General features: G+C 41.9%; 1 protein-coding gene across 1 annotated transcript in view; it reads left to right on the top strand.

Annotated features, from left to right (window-relative positions):
- The window catches only part of Neurl4 (neuralized E3 ubiquitin protein ligase 4), a 38,484-nt gene extending 19,017 nt beyond the window's left edge, over positions 1 to 19,467 (top strand). Inside the window, exons 16-28 of the mRNA XM_080286826.1 lie at positions 9,020 to 9,177; positions 10,318 to 10,455; positions 10,873 to 11,187; positions 11,586 to 11,824; positions 13,238 to 13,541; positions 13,783 to 13,941; positions 14,407 to 14,604; positions 15,323 to 15,757; positions 15,940 to 16,033; positions 16,402 to 16,485; positions 16,659 to 16,817; positions 17,590 to 17,716; positions 19,227 to 19,467. Coding sequence (XP_080142952.1) covers positions 9,020 to 9,177; positions 10,318 to 10,455; positions 10,873 to 11,187; positions 11,586 to 11,824; positions 13,238 to 13,541; positions 13,783 to 13,941; positions 14,407 to 14,604; positions 15,323 to 15,757; positions 15,940 to 16,033; positions 16,402 to 16,485; positions 16,659 to 16,817; positions 17,590 to 17,716; positions 19,227 to 19,467 — 2,651 coding nt within the window. The remainder of the gene's footprint in view (positions 1 to 9,019; positions 9,178 to 10,317; positions 10,456 to 10,872; positions 11,188 to 11,585; positions 11,825 to 13,237; positions 13,542 to 13,782; positions 13,942 to 14,406; positions 14,605 to 15,322; positions 15,758 to 15,939; positions 16,034 to 16,401; positions 16,486 to 16,658; positions 16,818 to 17,589; positions 17,717 to 19,226) is intronic.
- The last annotated feature ends 750 nt before the right edge of the window (positions 19,468 to 20,217 follow it).

Consider the following 20,217-nt stretch of genomic DNA (forward strand, 5'->3'; position numbering starts at 1 on the left):
GTGTGACCTTATATATCAAACTTTCGGCATTATCGGACCAGGCTTCCCCCCCAATTACAGTAGTTTGATATAGTGAGGATCTACTGTTGTCTGGTAGTGGCAGAAATAAACCGAAGAGGATGTCACCCATGTTCAGGGAGTTAAGTAAATGATATGCATGAGTTAGCATCAAAAAATGTTAGGCTGTACCATAAAGACTTGGCCACATGCACGATAGTTATTGCCCCACCATGCAGAATTTTTATAGTGCAGTTTAGGATAGATTTTATAGTGTAAATAGTTAGTTTCTTTTTCTAGGATAGTTTTTCAGTAGGATGAGCTATTATTACATAGTCAGTCCTCACTTAAAGCCTAGGATGTTTGGAAAGAAAATGCTACTTTACTTGAAACAGTTTTAGTCAGACATGCTTTTGGCTCATGGCTGAGGGGTAACTAAAAATAATAACTATCATCAAATCCAGTGCACACACATCTGGGTCATGACTAATGGGTAAAAAAGTAAATAATAATAATAATGATAATAAAGTCTGATAAACACATCTGGGTTATGACAGGCAAAAAATAAACAAATAATAAAAAGCTGGTACATCTTCTGGATCATGACTGAGGAGATAAAAATCATCATAATTAAATATATAGAAAATAATAAATCTGATATTATTTCAATTTTATGATGATTAAAAATATTAAATCTGGTATTAATGCAATTTTATAATCAGTTGAGTAATTTGAAGTATGGAATAGGTATTAATATGTCAGCAACTTAATTTTGAAGGTAATTGAAACAGCTTTAAATGAGGACTAACTGTATTGTAATTGTAAAATGCAGAATGATTTATGGTCCAGTGATGCAAGATGGTTCCTTTCTGACATCAGTTGGGACCCTAAACCTCCTATTAAATATTTACACATTATTATTATTATTGTTTTTATTATTTTTTTTATTTAGAAAGGAAAATGAGAGATGAGACCTCTTTTTATTTTCAGTTATTTGTGATGTTTGAAAGTATTTGAAATTTTAAACTACAGTTTGTACAGAAATAGAATGCAGTTATATATCTGTTGGTTCATGTTTGCTTTTGGTTTATTTATGATGCTGGAAGATATTTAGATTTTTGAATATTATGTTGGAAGATATTTAGATTTTTAAATATTAGTGTACTGTCTCTTCACTCATCGTAAACTCCCTTCTCCAGTATTTTTAGCCTTAGTACAGATTGTCTCTGGGTTGTATTCTTGTTGGTTAAGGAAGCTCCCTAACACCTTTCTCCAGCCATTTATTTTGCTTATTACACCTTACTCTCCTCTTCTGCGTTACATAAATCCATCCAATATTGTCATGCTCTGCATAAATCTCCTAACACCTTTTCCCAAACCATTTATTCTACTTATTACATCTTACTGTCCTTTGTTTTATATAAATCCTTCCAGTATTGCCATGCTCTGCATAAATTTTCTTAACACCTTTTCCAAAGTGATATATTTTGTTTACAACACATCACTGTCCTCTTCTTTGTTACATAAATCCTTCCTGAATAGCCATACACTGCATCAATCTCCTTTGCACATTTTGCTATGCTACGTATTTTGCCTACAACACCTTCCTGTCCTCTTCTGTGTTACATAAATCCTTCCAGTATCCCTATGCTCAGCATAAATAATGTACAGAAGAATATTAACCATCTATATCCAGAAATAAACCACTAAGGAAGAGGTGTTAGGGAGCCTGCATAACCGATGAGAATATGAGTCTGGGTTGTATTCCCTTGACTATAGGAGCCTGCCTGTCACCTCCTCCATTGCTATGACAGTTTCTCTTCAACGTCTTTATCCTTGTTGGCTATGGAAGCTCCCTGACACCTTTTCCTAAGTGATTTTGTTTGCTTATTACACCTTGACATCCTCTTCATTGTTACACAAATCATTCCAGTATCACCATACTCTGCCTAAATAACCTACAAAAGGATATTAACCCACCATGTCCAAAAATAAGCCACTAAGGAAGAGGTGTTAGGGAGCTTCCTTAACTGATGAGTACCCAAACACCTTAATCCAGAGGAGGTAAAGAATGAACAGGTAACAGCCAAGTGTCTCTGTCCTCTGCCATCTGTCTGCCCTCCCTCCATCTCACATCTTGTTCATATAAATCCCTGTTCCATCTTGCCACATCATCCTTGGCCTCTCTCTCCACCTCACATGCATTCTGTTCCATCTTTCCACTTGCTTGGTCTCCCTTCACGTCACTCACATTCATTCTGTTCCATCTTTCCACTTCATCCTTGGCCTCCCTTCTCCCCACTCACATGCATTCTTTCCCATTCTTCCACTTGCTTGGTCTTTCCCTCCACCTCACTCACATGCATTCTGTTCCACCACTTCTTCCTTTGTCTCCCTCCACCCCACTTGCATGCATTCTGTTCCATCTTTCCGCATCATCCTTGGTCTCTCTCTCCACCTCACTCACATGCATTGTGTTCCATCTTTCCACTTGTTTGGTCTCTCCCTTCACGTCACTCACGTGCATCCTCTTCCATTCTTCCACTTGCTTTGTCTTTCCCTCCACCTCACTCACATGCATTCTGTTCAACCTTTCCACTTCATCCTTGATCTTTCCCGCCACCTCACACTCACAGACCCTCTAGTCACCCTTTCACTCCTTGACGCATGACCAAACTATCTCATGCCACTCCACACACATTCCGTCCCAGTCAGTTCAGTACCAAAGTGTCCCTGAACCTTAACACTTGTCAGTTTGTGGTCTGTATTCTCGTCAGTTAAGGAAACACCCTAGCACCTTCTCCTAAGTGACTTATTTTGTTTATTACCCCATACTGTCCTCTTATGTGTTACATAAATCCTTCCATTATCACCATACTGTGGATAAATAATGTACAAAGGGATATTAACCAGTCATATCCAAAGATAAGTCACTAAGGGAGAGGTGTTAGGGAGCTTCCTTATCTAGTGAGAATGCGAGCTTGTGATTGGTATTCTTGTTGGATAAGGAAGCTCCCTAGCACCTCTTCCTTGGTGATTTGTTTTTGATGTGTTCAGGTAATATACTTTTGTACCTTCATTTTTGCAGACTATAGTTATGTTAGAAGGATTTATATATCACAGAATAGGGCAGTAAGGTGTAATAAGCAAAATAAATCACTTAGGAAAAGATGTTAGGGAGCTTACTCAGATAACTCACATCCACTTGTCTCACTCTTGACTCGTGGCCTTGGTACTGAGTCCAAGCTTACCCTTAATACAGTACATTAGTGTGGGATCACAAGATTGTCATGCAAAGACTTAAATTACCTCCTTACTGTCTGTCGCTGCTGTCATTATACTTACAGCCCTCCTTCCCTGTTCTGCCCATACCCTTCCTCACGTATCACCCAGCCTAACCTCCTTGCTTGTCACTTACCACACAGCCTAGGTACGTAGAGGCCCTTACATACTCATAGGCAAAGGAAGTGCCCTAACACCTCTTCTATACTGATTTATTTTTTTATATTTCTGGTTAATATCCCTTCTTAGGCAACTTATGCAGAGTATGGTGATATTAGAGTGATTTAAGTAACAAAGAGGAGGTCAGAAAGGTGTGATAAGCAAAATAAATCGCTTAGGAAAAGGTGTTAGGGTACTTCCTTACTGAACAAGAATACAAACCACAATCACTATATCCCAACCATTGAGCCTCACTATACGCTCCATGGCTTCAGTCCTCAGAAACACTCAGCTTTACTCCTACCTGCCTTCACTGCCTTCACTTTCCCTGTTCCATATGCTGATGTAAACTGGTAAGGAAGAGGTGTTGGTGAGCCGCCTTAGTCAGTGCCAATATAACCCTTTGTGTCTGTTTATGGACTGTAATGTTAAACCCAAGTTTCCCAAGGGGAAGACAGATCTCCGAATTTGATGACAGACCTTTGATTTTAATGATAAACCTTGAATTTGGCAGACAAACCTGATTTTAATGATAATTTTTGAAGCCTGTGGTAAAGAGAATGAGTCTGGCCTCTGTTAATCATTGCTGACTGCACTCTGCAATATAGCCTGCAGGCTAATCAGTGCTAACACTAATCATAAAAATCCACAAAGGTCTGTTAAAAAATTGGGAGGGTCGTGTATAGCCGTGCATACTTGGTTTTCACAGTGCGTCCGTGTGTGTTGCATGAGTCTTGTCCATTGTACTGTAAGGCTCTTTGCTGTGGAGGCAAAACTTCCCCTTGTTTTCTCACTAAGGTTAATTAAATTGTTTCACGCCATCCATTAGAAGACGAAGGTATGTTACGCTAGCATTGTGTCGTCTGTGTTGTGGTACAGTATGTAATAGGCTCATTGCTACTTTTATTATACCTTATAGGCCACTGCAGTTCAGTTATAGCCTTGTGAGTCATGGGCCTGTATTCCCATCAGTTAAGGAAGCTCCCTAACACCTCCTCCTGAATGATGTACTTTTGGATGTGTCTGGTTAATATCCTTTTGTACATTACTTATGCAGAGTGTGGCGATATTGGAATGAATTTTGTAACACAGAAGAGGACAGTAATGTGTATGAAGAAAAAAAAAAAAATCACATAGGAAAAGGTGTTAGGGAGCTTCCTTAAACGATGAGAATACCAGGCATAGTTTTTGCTCAGCCTGTAATTCTATCCAGAAAGTAAATACCTGTTGTGAAGATGTTAAGGTGCTGGAGGGGGACACCTTCATGCAGTGGCATTGGTGTATTTGGGTACAGTAGTTCTATGCAAACGTCCCTCTACTCCCTCGTCTACCTCCCTGTCCCCTGAGAGGAGGATGGTGGTCACAATGGTAGCTTTAGCCAGGAGTCCATCAGGTTCGTGTTCAGAGGAGCCTGGGACGACAACAGGAACAGGGGGGTACAAAAATTCAGAGTTTTGCTAGAGTATCCAAGTAACATTTATGATGCTCTTACTCCTGTCATCCAGTAAAGCTTTGAACAGTCAACAGCGGGTCTTTGTTTTGCCTGTGTTCTTGTCAGGTGAGTAGACTCCCCAACACCTTTTCCTTAGTGATTTATTTTTGGATATGGCTGGCTAGTATCCTTTTGTTCATAATTTATGCATAGTATGGTGATATTAGATGGATTTATTTGTCACAGGGGAGGACTGTAAAGTGCAATAAGCAAAACAAATCACTTAAGAAAAGGTGTTAGGGGGCTTCCTTACATGACAGGAATACAGAACCTGGTTATTTCATTCTTCCAGCCAGGGCAGTATGAGAAGGTGAGCAGTTTGGTTGACGAGTACGATATATTTTTGTTTAATTCTTGCTGTCTCCAGGCACTTTTACTCAGTGTAGGAGTTGCCTTTCAGACTAGGGTGGTCAGATGCTGCCTTCAGTGACCCCCTTCAGCTGGAGACGTCTTTCCATAGGCCTGTACTCTCATTGGTTAAGGAAGCTCCCTAACACCTCTCCCTGAGTGATTTACTTTGCTTATTACTCCTTACTGTCCTCTTCTGTGCCATTTAAATCATTCAAATGCCACCATACTCAGCATAAATAACATAGATAGTAACAATTTGTATCCATAAATAAATCACTAAGGAAGAGGTGTTAGGAAGCTTCCTTAACTGAAAAGAATATGGACCTAAGTTTACCAAAACATCCAGGCCCATATTCTCATCGGTTAAGAAAGCTCCCAAACGCCTCTTCTGTAGTGATTTACTTTTGGATGTGGCTGGTTAATGTAATTTTGTACCTTATTTATGCAGCGTATGGTGATATTAGAACCACTGATATAATGTAGAAAAGGACAGTAAGGTGTGATAAACAAAAATGAATTGCTTAGGCAGAGGTGTTAGGGAACTTCCTTGACCAACACGAGTAAAGGCCCTAGACTTGGCAAGACTAAAATAGATATAACATCCTAGGATTGAAGTGGTCAGTTTTGCAGTAGGATAATATAATTTTGAAATTTAGTCTTGTGATTCTTGTAATAGTTTATATAATTACGGGATGGACAGTTTGAACAAGAGGGGGTAGATACAGTCTTCATTAACCTCTGTACTTCCAGCAGTCTCTCCTTTGTTGAAAAAAATCATCTGTTAGCGGCAAGAACTCGTGACAAAAAAACATCTTTGGGTTTGTGTTCAGCTTCATTGGTTGAGGGATGTATATTTCTTTTATTATTGCCACCACTTGACTTAGTTTGGTTGACATTGGGGGAGTTAACGTTAATTCTAATCCCTTCACTGTAAGAGGTTTCTCCAGAGTTTAACCCCTGCAGTGGGGGACTTGTGAAGCTGCCCACCGCTATAGTAGCCGCAGTGAGAAATGAACGCTGTGGTGGGGCAGCCGGGATGACCGGGGATTCCCCCACTGTAGCCATATCCACATGTCACCGACCATCGGCCACCGCTGCAGCCCCGCTCCATGATCCTTACCCTGTGTCTCTGGCTTTCTCTTTCTCTCTCGGTTTCTATATAAACTGCTGTATTTCCGAAACTAATTATGAAATTATTATGACTTTTGTTCCACACCACCTTTGAGTTAAAAATCAAGGAGAGTTTTCTGTATAAAGGTTTCCCCCCCCTCCTAAATGTGGCATATGAGCGGGGGAGTGCGGCCTTGCCGATACCTCCGCCTGACCTATAATTATACACTCGCCAGAACTGACCTGCCCTCAGACAAGGGGGGGGAAACCTTTATACAGAAAACTCTCCTTGATTTTTACCTCAGTGGTGGTGTGGAACAAACATAATAATTTCATAATTAGTTTCGGAAATACAGCAGTTTATATAGAAACCGAGAGAGAAAGAGAAAGCCAGAGACACAGGGTAAGGATCATGGAGCGGGGCTGCAGCGGTGGCCAATGGTCGGTGACATCCTACCTCTATGGTCGGTGACATGTGGATATGGCTACAGTGGGGGAATCCCCGGTCATCCCGGCTGCCCCACCACAGCGTTCATTTCTCGCTGCGGCTACTATAGAGGCCATCACCATTAACAGCTTGTCCGCCCTGAGTACGAGTTTAATTACTGTGATTTTTCTTTGTTGATGTGAGAACCTGTGTGGCAAAATACCATCATACACTACTGAAATATTGAAGAAGCTTCATAACAAAAATAGTACAGGGGAGAGTACATTGCTCTCGTCGTTTTATTTCCCTGAAAACGAAGTCTGAATTTTTTGAAAACCTGGCACTTATATATTTCTATTCATCATTTTTATTAAAACTGTTATAAAGCTGAGTTAAATCTTGCCTCCTGAAATGTTCGATATATACTGTAGTTTTAGCCAGGCACTTGTTTTGTTTGTGTCAGTCTCTTTTGGTAGAAATTTAATGATGATGTACAGGTATACCCCAGTTGAACGATGCAATTGGTTAAGTAAAAATCCATTGCAAGACAGGGTATCGTATCTCAGGGTAGATTTAACATGTAAAGTATAGGGATGTGTTTTTGAGTCTTGGGTTTCCCCCAGCCGAATCCTAAACCCACCCAAATGAGTCTAAAAACAAGTTTCTAGTTTACATAAACCCCCAAAAGGCTTTAAAACAAGCTAAACTAAGCCTATAAGCAGTTTATAATTCACCTAAACCCCAAAATTAAAACTGAAAATCGTCAAAGTATTTCTTGTAGCTCAGTTGCAGACTAAAACAGTAAAATGACTCTTCATCCTTGCTATAGAACTTCTTCATGGCTAGCACCATATTCTAGTGTTAACCTAATGCTACAACTCAGCATTGAAGATGGAGAGACGTCAATTTTAGGCGAAGTTGAAGTGAACAGAGTATAGATGGCTTGCTCACATGTCTGTCACCACACACAACGTATGTTATTGAGTGGGATATCTCTCACTTCAATAGTTCCACCAGTGTAATGGCTGGGGAGGGGACAGGGGCACAATTACTGACTGATGCTAGATTTAGTGGGTTAAGTGTTAGATTTAGCATATGAGGATAGGAATATACGTCATAATTTTGGGAGTGGGTGGTGATTTGTGTTTGTCTTCCCCAAAGGCCTAGTAATCCTGGTCCTCGTGAATTTAAAGTATATAGCCAGTTCGGCATAAATAATAGGCATGATCTTTACATCAGATGATCATGACCTGTGACCCCTGTTTATGTTTAGATTGGCCACTGTAATTTTTTGGTTCTACGTAGCCAGACTGTGTTTGCAGACCAAGACATGTTTCAAATCCTAAACTCTAACCTCGACCCGTTGAAAATTCAACTTGTAGTCAAACTGTACGACTTGGTAGATATTTGTTTGCCACAGAAAATCAAGTTGTCCAAATCTGATCATGCAAAATTTGAGAATCTTCTGTAGTATAGAAGACGACACTAAGGTGTAATAAACAAAATAAATCATTTTGGAAAAGTTGTTAAGGAGCTTTCTCAGCTGATGAGAATATGAGTCATCACCTTCATCAATTGGGTGACGTTCTCATTTGTTGATTTTGTTGTCACCAGATGATTTTCTTGGACTTAAGAAAGGACTCAGATTGAAGAGGTATATTACTGCTATATCTTACCACATCAGTCAGAAAAGTCTGTCCTGTTCTGTAGAAAATCATAAGTTGACAAGAATAAAGTGAAAAAGATGTCCCAGTGCCCAATAGTAAGAGGGACGTATTCAGTAAGATTTTATTTATTTGTTCATTTATTGAAGGAACCAAAGGCTAGAATGAAATAGTGTGGAAATAGTAAGGATGGACCAAAATGCTACCTGATGATAATGAATTAGTGAAATGAAACAAACTTTATTCCTTCTGCCAGAGTATTTCATTGATATATTGTCCTTGAATTCACTGAATGGCTTCATTTGGCAAAAGAGAGGATATTTAGGCAGAGAAGATGAAGGGGTTAATAAAGGTGTACAGTACTGTATCTAAGACTTCCGGTTCATAAAGTCTACCTTTTGATAAATGAAATAACTAGGAGACAGCAAGAATATAAACAAAATACATTATTGGGTGGAAGGGATTAATGATTAGCAACTTTAAACGAGGACAACCTGTACGATACTTTCATCCACTCTTAACGTCTCTCCGTTGCAGGTTTATGGCCGGTGATTGACCTGTACGGACAGTGTGCACAGGTCACCATCGTGCACAACCCCATCCGACACGACCAGTCTCTTATCTCGGTGTCACAGTACCTTGATATGTCCCATCTCTCACTCCCGGCTGCTGGACAGGCTAGTGTTGGATCAGAGGTATGCACTGGAGTTACTTTTTGAAGGCTAGAGGTACAGTATACAGTAAAACAAACCTCACCTAATCTTGTCCAGCAACCTAACCTAGCCAAATCTAAGCTATTCTAACCTTGCCTAACTTACTGTAACCTAACCTAACCTGACCTGACCTGACCTGCTGTAAACCTTACCTAACCTACTGTAACCTAATCTAACCCAACCTGCCGTGCCCTAACCTAACCTTACCCTACCTACTGCAACCTAGCCATCACCACAACCCTATCCAACATGATTGTCTCTGGGTAGTACAGTGGGACTGTGTGGAGGGGGGGAGGGGATGCTGAAACAGATTTACAGTTGAAGCTGAGACACCATATTGGTTTTACTCAAACTTGGCCCAAATTTTCATCTTCTCAGTGCTCTTTTCATGTTGCACAGTGGCAGAAAAAGACCATGTTGTGGCTCTACATTCCTTCCATAGCACTCTGTATCTAGCATCATATTTAGTGTTAATTCATTGTTAAAACTCAGCAGTCATGATGGAGAGATGGCAGTTGTAGGCCAAGTTCGAGTACAAAGGGGATGCATATAGCTACATAACCTTTCTACACAACTGCAGTCTTTTTCTCCAAGTAGGCTGGACCTGCAGGTGACCGAGGAGAAGGAAAACTGTCAATTCAGACTAATGGTTGTAGGTAGGGTTGGTGTCAGTAAGGGCATACAGCCATTAAAAAATTTGCCCAGAGAAACTTTATGGCACACCAATGGTTTGGAGCTACGATGGCACCCATTTTCACCGTTAGACGCCATAAACAGGTGAAAAAAAAAAATTATATGCATGGTCAAGTCTTAATAAATGTAAACTTAATGTAAGTGGGACCCTAAATACTTATTTCTTGATTACTGTGATAGTATTATTATTTTATTATCCATCCATTCATCATCCAATCCTACATTGCCCCATGAGGAGCGTAGGAGCCTGGGGCTAAGCAGTTGGTCCCGACATTTAAGATGATAGTGATTATTCTTATTATTATTTTGTATTATTATGGCTATTATTATTAGAGGGTCAGGTTGAGTGGAGTAGGTAAACATTTTAACCACATGTCATTAGTTAAATTATTATCCTTATTATTTTTATTTATGTATTTATTTTTTCAGGTTATTCACAGGTTTTCAAAGTGTTGTGGAGCGAACATAAACCTGAGCAACAACAACACAACAGCCACACGCGTCAGGCATTTCAACCACGGCCTGGTGTTTACGTCTCACCCACTGGAGCCGGAGGAACTGTTTGAGGTGAGTTAGCATGTATAGAAGTTAGACACCTTCGGCGTGACATTCCTGGTGATCTTTTATGGAGGGCATTTTGAAGTAACTCACCTCATCTTTGGGTTGAAATAAGGGTTACGATGGTGGTGGTGGTGGTGGCGGCAGTGGAATTTCTCTGAGTTCCACACTTACTCCCAGTTTCCGGGTCCAGCCTCACCCCATTTTTTGTTGGGAGATGGGTCAGGGGGATTATGATTGTGATGGTGAAGGTGATGATAATGATAATGATGAAAATAATGACAATAGTGATGATGAAGCAAATGGTGACTGATGATTATGATGAATAAAGTTATGACAGTGACATTGTTGCAAACGAAAATTATAACACTGATGATGATGAAGAAAATGCTGCCACTGATAATGATACCTGTATTTCCCTGACAGGTATCAATAGAGAGGGTAGCCATAGGGTATTGTGGATCACTGGCAATCGGCCTCACCAGCCTGCCCATCAGTGACACATACCCCGCTGTCAGCCTGCCTGCTACTGTGACGGGGATTGAATCAGCTGACACCTGGTGGGTCAGCGGAACGGACGTGCGGCGGAACGGTTCATCGGTCCTCCGCCTCAACTACTGTCCAAACCTGGGCCGCCTTCTGATAGGGGACAGAGTGGGCATCAAGAGGACCAGCGATGGGGCCATGAGACTGTTCATTAATGGAGAAGACTTTGGCGTCGCTGCTACTAATGTTACAAAGGTAGGTAGACTGTGGACTGGAATTTCTAGATTATGGGCTGGGATTTCTAAATTATGGATTGGGATTTCTGGATTATGGGCTGGGATATCAAGGATATGGATTGGGATTTGTAGATTATGGACAGGGATTTCTGTTGGTGGATGCTACAAGTACCGTACAGAAGTGTTACAAAAGTGTGTAGGGTATGTACTGTGATTCCTGTTTCTGCCACACAAACCTGCCATACAAATTTCAGTTATGTAATTGTTTCCTTACACAATCTCCACATCACATCACAAATGGTAATTCAGTTAAAATGGTGTATATTTCTTCTTCCCTCCCAGCGTGTGTTTGTGTAATTGACTTATTTAGGTTAACTGAATGGTGATACCAGGTACGTATATGGTCTTCCCTGGCAGCGTGTGTTTGGTGTAATTGACTTGTTTGGGTTCACTGACTCTGTGGTGGCAACAAGTGTATCAAGACAGGCCAGTTCCCCCGTCATGGACTCCACGGTGGTCGCCTCAAACAACAATGCTGTTTCACAAGACTCGTTGGAACTGTCGCAGCCGGAGTCGCGTCATCCTCTGGGACACATCTCCATTAACTCAGGCTTTCATCCATCAAACTCAGTACATCTTCCTCATATGGACTCCAGGTACTGTCTATCGATTTATCTATCTATAGCTGCATGTCTTAATCTTGCATAGGGCCACTAATCACCTACATGTCGCCCTGTCCCTTGCTGTTTTGCTGCCCCTCCCCCCTGCTTACACCCCCTTCTCTCATATACCTCTTCACTCCATTCCTCCATCTCATCATTGGTCTCCCTCTCCCTCTTCCCCCTTCCACCTCACTCACATACACTCTCCTAGTTAGTCTCTCATTCCGTCCATGCAACTTACACCCCCTCTTTCATATACCTCTATACTGCATCCCTCCCATCTCATCCTCAGTGTCCCCCTCCCTCCACCTGTCACGTACACTCGCGTAGTTAGTCTCTCACTCTCCATCCTCCCAAACTTACACCCCCCTCTCTCATACTCCTCTCCATCTCCCATCACAGTTACTCTCACTATGATGTATTTAACGTATCAAAGATTGCCAGTGCATTTCAGCGCTGCTAATGGCCAGGCGCTGTCAGGTAGAAGGATTGATTTATTTTTGTTGTAAAGATGGGTTCAAGTCTTTCATTAATACAGCATACCCTTGTTATGTGGTCACTTGTTATTCAGCCATTTGCTTATACGATGAATAAGGAATTAGGACACTTTTCCATTTTACTAATTTTAAAAAGTGTTACTAGTATTTTATTTTTATGAGAGGGGCATTTGGAGTCACATGAAGAGACGGACTGACAAGTGAGGAAACGAAGGAGTGTTGTGGTGTCTATGTTGATGTGATAGGAAGCGTTCGGAGAAACACGATGAGGTGGTTTGGCCATATGGGGAGGAAGGAGAGCGAGAGACTGACGAGGAGAGTGTATGTGAGTGAGGTGGAGCGGGGGAGAGCGAGGGGGAGGCCAAGGATGAGATGGAGGGATGGAGTGGAGAGGCATATGAGAGAGTGGGGTGTGAACTGGGAGCAGGGCAGTGAAATGGCATTGAACAGGGCGATATGGAGGCGATTTGTATGTGGCCACCCCTTACGGGATTGAGGCGTCTGGCAATACATAGATTTTATTTATTTATTTATTTTTGCTTGTGTGATCACTGTGATGGCCAGGTTCCCATTATTTTTCTTGCTGATGCAGTTCTTACAACACTACACTTGTTATTTGATCAGTCCCCAAAATGCATCCGAGTCATAAAACAAGGGCATGCTGTACTTTCACAGATGTATTATGTAAGTCAGCTCTGGAACTGTCTCCCTCTATCTATTTCCTACTGCCTATGGTCTCCAGTCTTTCAAATGCAGTGTGTCCAGGCATCTCGAAATGAATGGATCTTGAATTTGGCTGTGTTGTTTTTGTTTTTTCTTGGAGGGAACAGTCTTCTGGGCTTCTGGCCTTTGGTTCCTTCTTCCTTGTATTAAAAAGAAAAAATAATAACCTGTACAAACACCTCCACAGAGCCTCAACCGACTCTAAAATACCAAACGACCATGGGAGACCTGAGGGAGGACAAAATGGCCGCCACGGAGACACACGATCACAACCGCACTGCCACCCAGCCCCAGACACCACCTCAGACCCCAGGCAGCAACCCCAGGCCCAAGGGACGAATAACAAGGATTCATCGGTCATCCCATTCCATGAAAATACAGGGAAAAATATCTTGCTATCTCCGGACAGACTTTCAGCGAGGAGATCGGAGAGTTATAACCAGGGTGTTGTTATGTCGGCAAAACCGCTGCCCAGAAATACTGTCTTCCAGGTGAGTGTTGAGAGTTGTATTATAGTTATCATCGTTATTGTTATTGTTGTGTTACTCATCATTATCATCATCATGGTTGTCATCATAATCATCATCGTTGTCATTGTCATTATCTCTGTCATCATAAAATAACATAAAAGTAAAGTAACCTGGAAAATTACACATTATGACAAAAACTTTTATTTATTTATTCAAGTTCTTTGCCACCTTACCAAACTTAGCCCTTTTCACCCCTTCATAGGTGCGGCTGGGTGCTCTCAATCCCCGGTGGTCGAGTTCATTGATGATTGGTGTGACCGCACAACTCCCAGACAAGCTACACCTCCCCAACACAGCCTTTGCCCTCAAACGTAACACATGGGTCATATCGGGTGACTCGGTGTTTTATAATGGAGTCAAGGTACAGTATGTTTGTTATTTGTGCATTAGCTCTAACATACCTCTCCCCTTCCCTTCCTCCTGTTCCTCCTCCCTCCCCATCTCCTCCTCCCACCCTCTCTCCCCTTCTTTCCTCCCTCCTTCCCTCTCTCCCTCTCCTCTGCCCTGCTGTTTCACCCACAGGACAGGGTAGTGTCTATTTTTACTCAAGGGCAGTTTTTTGTGCATTGTTTTTGTTAATGTTGTTTGTGCTTTGGCTTTCCTGTCTTATTACAGAAATCCATAATCCCCCTCAGCTCAGTTGATTAGAAGGTTGATTTGATGAGTAACCAAGGAGAATCATTCCTAACTCAAAACTAAGGCTGTACATGCTGTTCACTCTCTGTTTCATTGCTGACTGCACTCTATAAAGATTCTGTTGATATGAAGACAATGACAGTGACATACGAAGATTATACCTTAACGTGGTAATCTGCGTAACCGTCAGATCAAGGGGCGCTATGGACCCGACCTTGACAGCCTGGCAGGAGGTGGAAATGGGTCAGGTGGACATGTGGTGGGTGTGAGGGTGGACCAGGAGAGCCGGCTACACCTGATAGTGAATGGTGTGGATCAGGGTGTGGCCGCCAAGGAGATACCACACAATGTACATGTCCTACTGGATTTGTATGGACAGTGTCAAGAGGTGAGATATTGTATGCACTTAAACTTGCTGCAAGTGTTACAAGGGATATTAGTGTACTGTATTACATGTACTAAATAGTAGATGTGGATCAGGGTGTGGCAGCTAAGGAAATACCATGCAATGTACACATCATACTTGATTCATGTGGACAGTGCTGTAGATTTTATTATATGGAATGTTGATGTTTTTTATAAGAGGAAGTAAACAATGTTACCATCAACCATGCCAGATACTGCCATGTGTGAGATCTGGCCACAGGCTTTGAAACTAGTCGTGGAATCCTCACTCAAAGCCAGGAAACTATGCCACAAATACTGTCAGTAGTCAGGTCACATTGCCACCAAATCTTATTACACAGTTGAAATTGCTTTTTTCCAACAGTTTCCAGCAACTGTTGGGACTAAGTAGGCAGGTTTTGGCACTTAATTGTTTCCAGTCCATTCAAAACATAAGCTGTTCTGTGGCCAACCAAGGCACAGAGGTTCCTTAAGAGCTGGATTCTTGCTTGATTTTTTCCCCTTAAACTTTCATACTGAGCTTTTTATAATAGTATGTCTTTCATGCTAAGTGGTAGGATATTGTGTAGGTTATATCTTTTTTTTATGGAAAGTCTTCATTATTACTGGAGAGTGTAATTCTTTAATGTAATGGAAGTACTGTATTTTTATTGTTAGGGCAAAATTTAATACTGTAATATCTGATGTACAAACTTTTTTAGGTACTGATTGTAAGCAACAGTCTGAGTAGCAGTGATGTTGGCACCATGATTAGTTCCACCACTGGCAACAATATCCCCAGCAGCACCATCTCCAGCACCACTACCACCACAACCTCCACCACTACCACCATTGCAGCACCAGCCACCACCACCACCGTCACCTCCACCACACAACCAACAGGACAGGACCACAACAAGAAGAACCTAATGAAAGCTGCGCATCATCACCACCACCACCACCATCACCACCACCATCATCACAACCTCCAGCAGCAGCAACAACAGCAAGCCCAACAGCAATCACAGCAACAGCCGACGAGTGGGGTGCTGAACACAAGCCTACATCAAGATAACAGCAGTAATATTGATAATGACACCAGACAGCCAACAGCCAATATAGACACTCAGGCTCTCCCTCAAAAAGACAAAGATAAGGTAGGTTTGGCTTCAATGGTGTGGTTACATAGATCATTCAGACTCCTGTAACTCACTCCTGAATTAAATCACCTTGCTTTACCTAGATGATGACAATAATGATATAATGATGATGGTGTTGGTGTTGATATTGATGATGATAATGGTGATAATGAAGATGATGATATTTTCTTTTTTTCCAGAGTATTATTAGGTCTTTACCAGACAGCTCAATTGTAAAGAACTGTGAATACCAAAATATGTGTCATCGTTTCAAGACCTCGTTGGCATTACCAGGTCAGTTACTTGTTCCCAGATATTACTCGTTTGTTTTTATATCGGCTGGAGACATTCACCCACAGGTACATAGAGTCAGAGGCCTGTATTCTTGTTAGTTAAGAAAACTCCCTGCAGCCCATCCTAAGTGATTTATTTTGCTTTACACCTTACTGTCCTCGTGTGTTACTTGTATCCCTCCAATATCAGTGCTTCCTTGGGTCCATGTCCTGTTTATCTTCTTCATTTTCAAACTGTGGTAGTACAGTATTAGTAGTAGTAGCAGCCTCAGGCTTATCTGAACATGTACCCAGTGGACTGCAGGCTAAAGTCCACCAACCTAATTTTTTTTCCATGGCATGAATACTAACAATTGATCCTTTCCACAGAGGGCTATTTCAACTCAGACGGCAACCTGTGCTACTGTGAGACTTGCCATAAGATACGAGGAGATGAACCCTACTACACTAAAGGTGGGAATCAGGGTTGGGTTGATGATGATAATGACTGTTTGTCACAGTGACTGACAGTGATGATAATAATTGTGAAAAGGATGATATGGACTTTGTGTATTATGCCATTTGTCTTTGGTGTGGATGATGATGATGATAATGACAGCAACAGTGATGACAATTTTTCCTCCCAGGCAACCCCCCAAAGCACTACGCTCAGCCGTTTGGGTGGTGTCGGTTTGGTCTGGTGAGTGGCGTTGGCGACAACAACGAGTCGTGGCACATGGCCTACCATGGCACCAGGCCTGGGGCTGTCAGACGCATGCTGGACAAGGGGGAACTACTCTTCTTTGGTGAGTTGGTGTGATAAATGTGACTCCTACATCATCAAGGTAGTTTACACTCAACCACTGATGCTGACAAGGAGCCTGCATGTGGTGGTGCAGTGCACCCTGGGTAGAGCAGCCGTGGCATCCATCCAAGAACCACATTGCTTTATTTCCTTGGACTTTGCCACGGAAGGGGCCCTCACCTGACCCTGGGGAGGTGCCGTTTACCATAAGGGGGTGCTGGATCCCAACACAGCGTATATATTATACTATACCTGCAGGACATCCCCACACACACAGTTGCTTACAGGTGGTCTGTGGGTCTCAAGGCCGAACAGACCAGGATTAAGCAGCGACAACAACAACCCTTAACCCCTTCAGACCAGGCATGTCTTGCATACTTTATCCTGGCTAACACCACATGATTTTATTGCCATAGGTAAGACAGCCAGAGGCCTCTGGAGTTTCATCACATTACAGTGATTTATTTATCATAAGCTTAAAGTTCTCTCTCAGTAGCAAGACTGATGCAGTAGTAGTAATAGTAGTTGCAACCCCTGGCCCATCTGAAGCATGAATCTGGTGGACAACAGGTTAAAGTTGTCCTTATCCTGTGTCCGTCAGCCTCCTTTCAAGGAGTTGGAAGTAAGCTGAGGGGCATTTGTATAACTGAGCACAGGAATTGCACAGTTCTGTCTTCCACCACATAAAGGCATCCATCATTCATACCAGACTCAAGATATAAAAGGCTACGTTGTATTGTAAAGGCTAATGGTTTCTTCATCGACATTCACAGGAGAGTTAGGTGTAAGTTCAACGCTGGCGGGTCGACGCAGTAAGGACGATGACAGCGATGGGTCACAGCTGTGCTTCTCTCCCACCATCACATACGCCTCTGATCACCACTTCGCACCTCCTGCCCTGTTAGTGCCTGAGTTTGAGTGGGGGACAAACTAACATCATTCTGACCTTATGCAAACTCCATTCTAACTGACTTAATTCTGTTCTAACTTCATTTTACCTTCTAACTTCATTCTAACCTCTAATTTCATTCTGACTATTCTAACTTCATTGTAACTATTCTAATTTCATTCTACTTTATTCTAACTTCATTCATTCTGACTATTTTAACTGTTCTAAGATTATTCCAACTTCATTCTAACTATTCCAACTTCATTAACTATTCTAACTTTATTCTAACTTCATTCTAACTTCAGACTTTATGCTAACTTTATTCTAACTTCATTCTAACTATTCTAACTTTATTTTAACTATTCTGACTTCATTCTAACCTCACTTAATGCATGCTAAGCTGTCCTAATATACTGGGTAGGGTTAAGGTAAGTAAGCTAGGTTAGGATTATGTTGGATTAGTTTAGGATTAGTTTAGTGAGGCATTTCCACTATTTCCTATCTTTATACAGTAAATCCTCATTACAGTAAACTCTCAGTTATTCATCGTCACAGCATCTGGCCCAATGCAGTATCCAACGCAGCAATCTTGGCTGTATTAAAGCAATATCCGGCGATTTTTATGCAACATCCGGCTCTGAAACGTGACTTAACTGGCGATCCAACGACATATCCGGTGTTGAGGGGTCTGATCCGGCTCGTAAGCGGTAGCCAGCCGGCCCAGGGTGCTTTGAGTATGTGGTGTCCTGTGTTCAAGCTGTTGTTCTGTATTGTATTGCAAAGCTAATGGCCTGTCACTGCTCATGTCCTGATGTGCCGTTGTAATTCTTAAACTACCCTTGTGCTGTATTATGTACTGTACTGTACTGTTTACAAGGGCGAACCTCCAAGTGCTGTTACTCCCCATCGATACCAACACTTGTTGAGTACATACAGTAGTACACATGTACTGTACTGTATCATTACTGTATTGCTTGTATATGCTTAGTTTTGATATTTTACTTGTGGTAAAGTTATCAGAGTAGAGGGTCAAGATGGATAGAATCACAGTATCCGGCTCAGAGCCAAATATTGCGCTGGATATGCAGTATCTGGCACTTCACTTTAACCGGCGTAGGGCTTGTCTGAATTACAACGGATAAATGAAAGTTTACTGTGTACGTAGGTGATGTGTTGAAAATTATCATGTTTTTCTGCGTAGCAGGTACAGTAAATTGGAAAAAACTGGCACAACAGCCATATAGGTAGCCACTGAATTTTACTAGGCGGCCATTTTATGATTTGTTGTGAAGTTAATTTGCAGAAAAGGACAGAAGTGGTAAAATGTAATGAGGACTTACTCTGCCGTAGGGATATCCAAAACATGTATTTTTCAGTCTTTGATCCTAGCACATAAAATTATGAGATATCAGGTTAGGATGGTGGTGATGATGATGAGATGATGACAACAACAATGATGATGATATTGATGATAATGATGGTTATTTCATGAAGCCCAGAGCATTATTTGTGTCATTACAGGTTTGTGGACCCGTGCACCCGTAAAAATGTGCAAGTGCGCGTGGTACTACAGGTAGCAGTGAAGCCCGGGTCATACAAGGTTGGGTCCCCATCTGTACCCTGGTCTGCCCCACACCACCCCGACCCCAACACCCTCCCTGCCCCGGACCCGCACCTCCACCCCGATAGCATAGAGTGGGTGACTAAGGAACGGGGCGCCACACAGCTCCTGGCGCTACTGATAAGGATCGAGGAGAAGTGAAATGGCTAGCACTGTGTTACTAATGGTTTGTGGAATATCATTGTGCTTTGTCCTCATCTGTTTATATTGCATCTTAACGCCATCTATTTATATGAAAGTCTGAAGCCATAGAGTATGGCTTGTATATTGGTGCCGAAGGAGCTTCCCAAACACCTCTTCCTCAGTGATTTATTTTAGGATACAGTGGGCTATTATAATTTTGTTATTTGTGAAGAGTATGGAGGTATTAGAAGGGTTTAAATAACAAAGACGAGGACAGCAAGGTGTAATAAGCCAAGTAAATCACTTGGGAAGGAGTGTTAGGGAGTTTCAACTGACAAGAATGCCAGCCTAAATCACATTGGAACACAACTTCTATACCCTTTTCACTCCAACTTGACTCAAAATTGCCATGTCTCCCTCTTGAATGCTCAGTTGTAACAACGGATTAGCTCTTGAATGTGATGCTAGTCACAAAGAAGTGCTGTGTCAAGGATGTAGAGCTGCAGTATTCTCTTATTCTGTAATCGATCTTTGTGAAATCAGCCTAAAAAGGATGAAAATCTGAGCCAGGTTAGGGTAAAGGGAGTATAGCACTACTTAAAAGGAACAAGAAATAATGAAGTGATGAAAGGGTGTATTGTTAATGGTTTGTGGGATTTTGTTGCGCTTTTTCCTCGTCTTTTTTCTATTTCCTCCTGACGCCATCTTTTTATGTGGGGAAGAGGGAGGGGGAGGCCGAGGATGAGATGGAGGGATGGGGTGGTGAGG

This window comes from Coenobita brevimanus, chromosome 114, assembly GCF_032717465.1.
Source record: "Coenobita brevimanus isolate Jiangsu-jjx chromosome 114, ASM3271746v2, whole genome shotgun sequence".
Classification (NCBI taxonomy): Eukaryota; Metazoa; Arthropoda; class Malacostraca; order Decapoda; family Coenobitidae; genus Coenobita; species Coenobita brevimanus.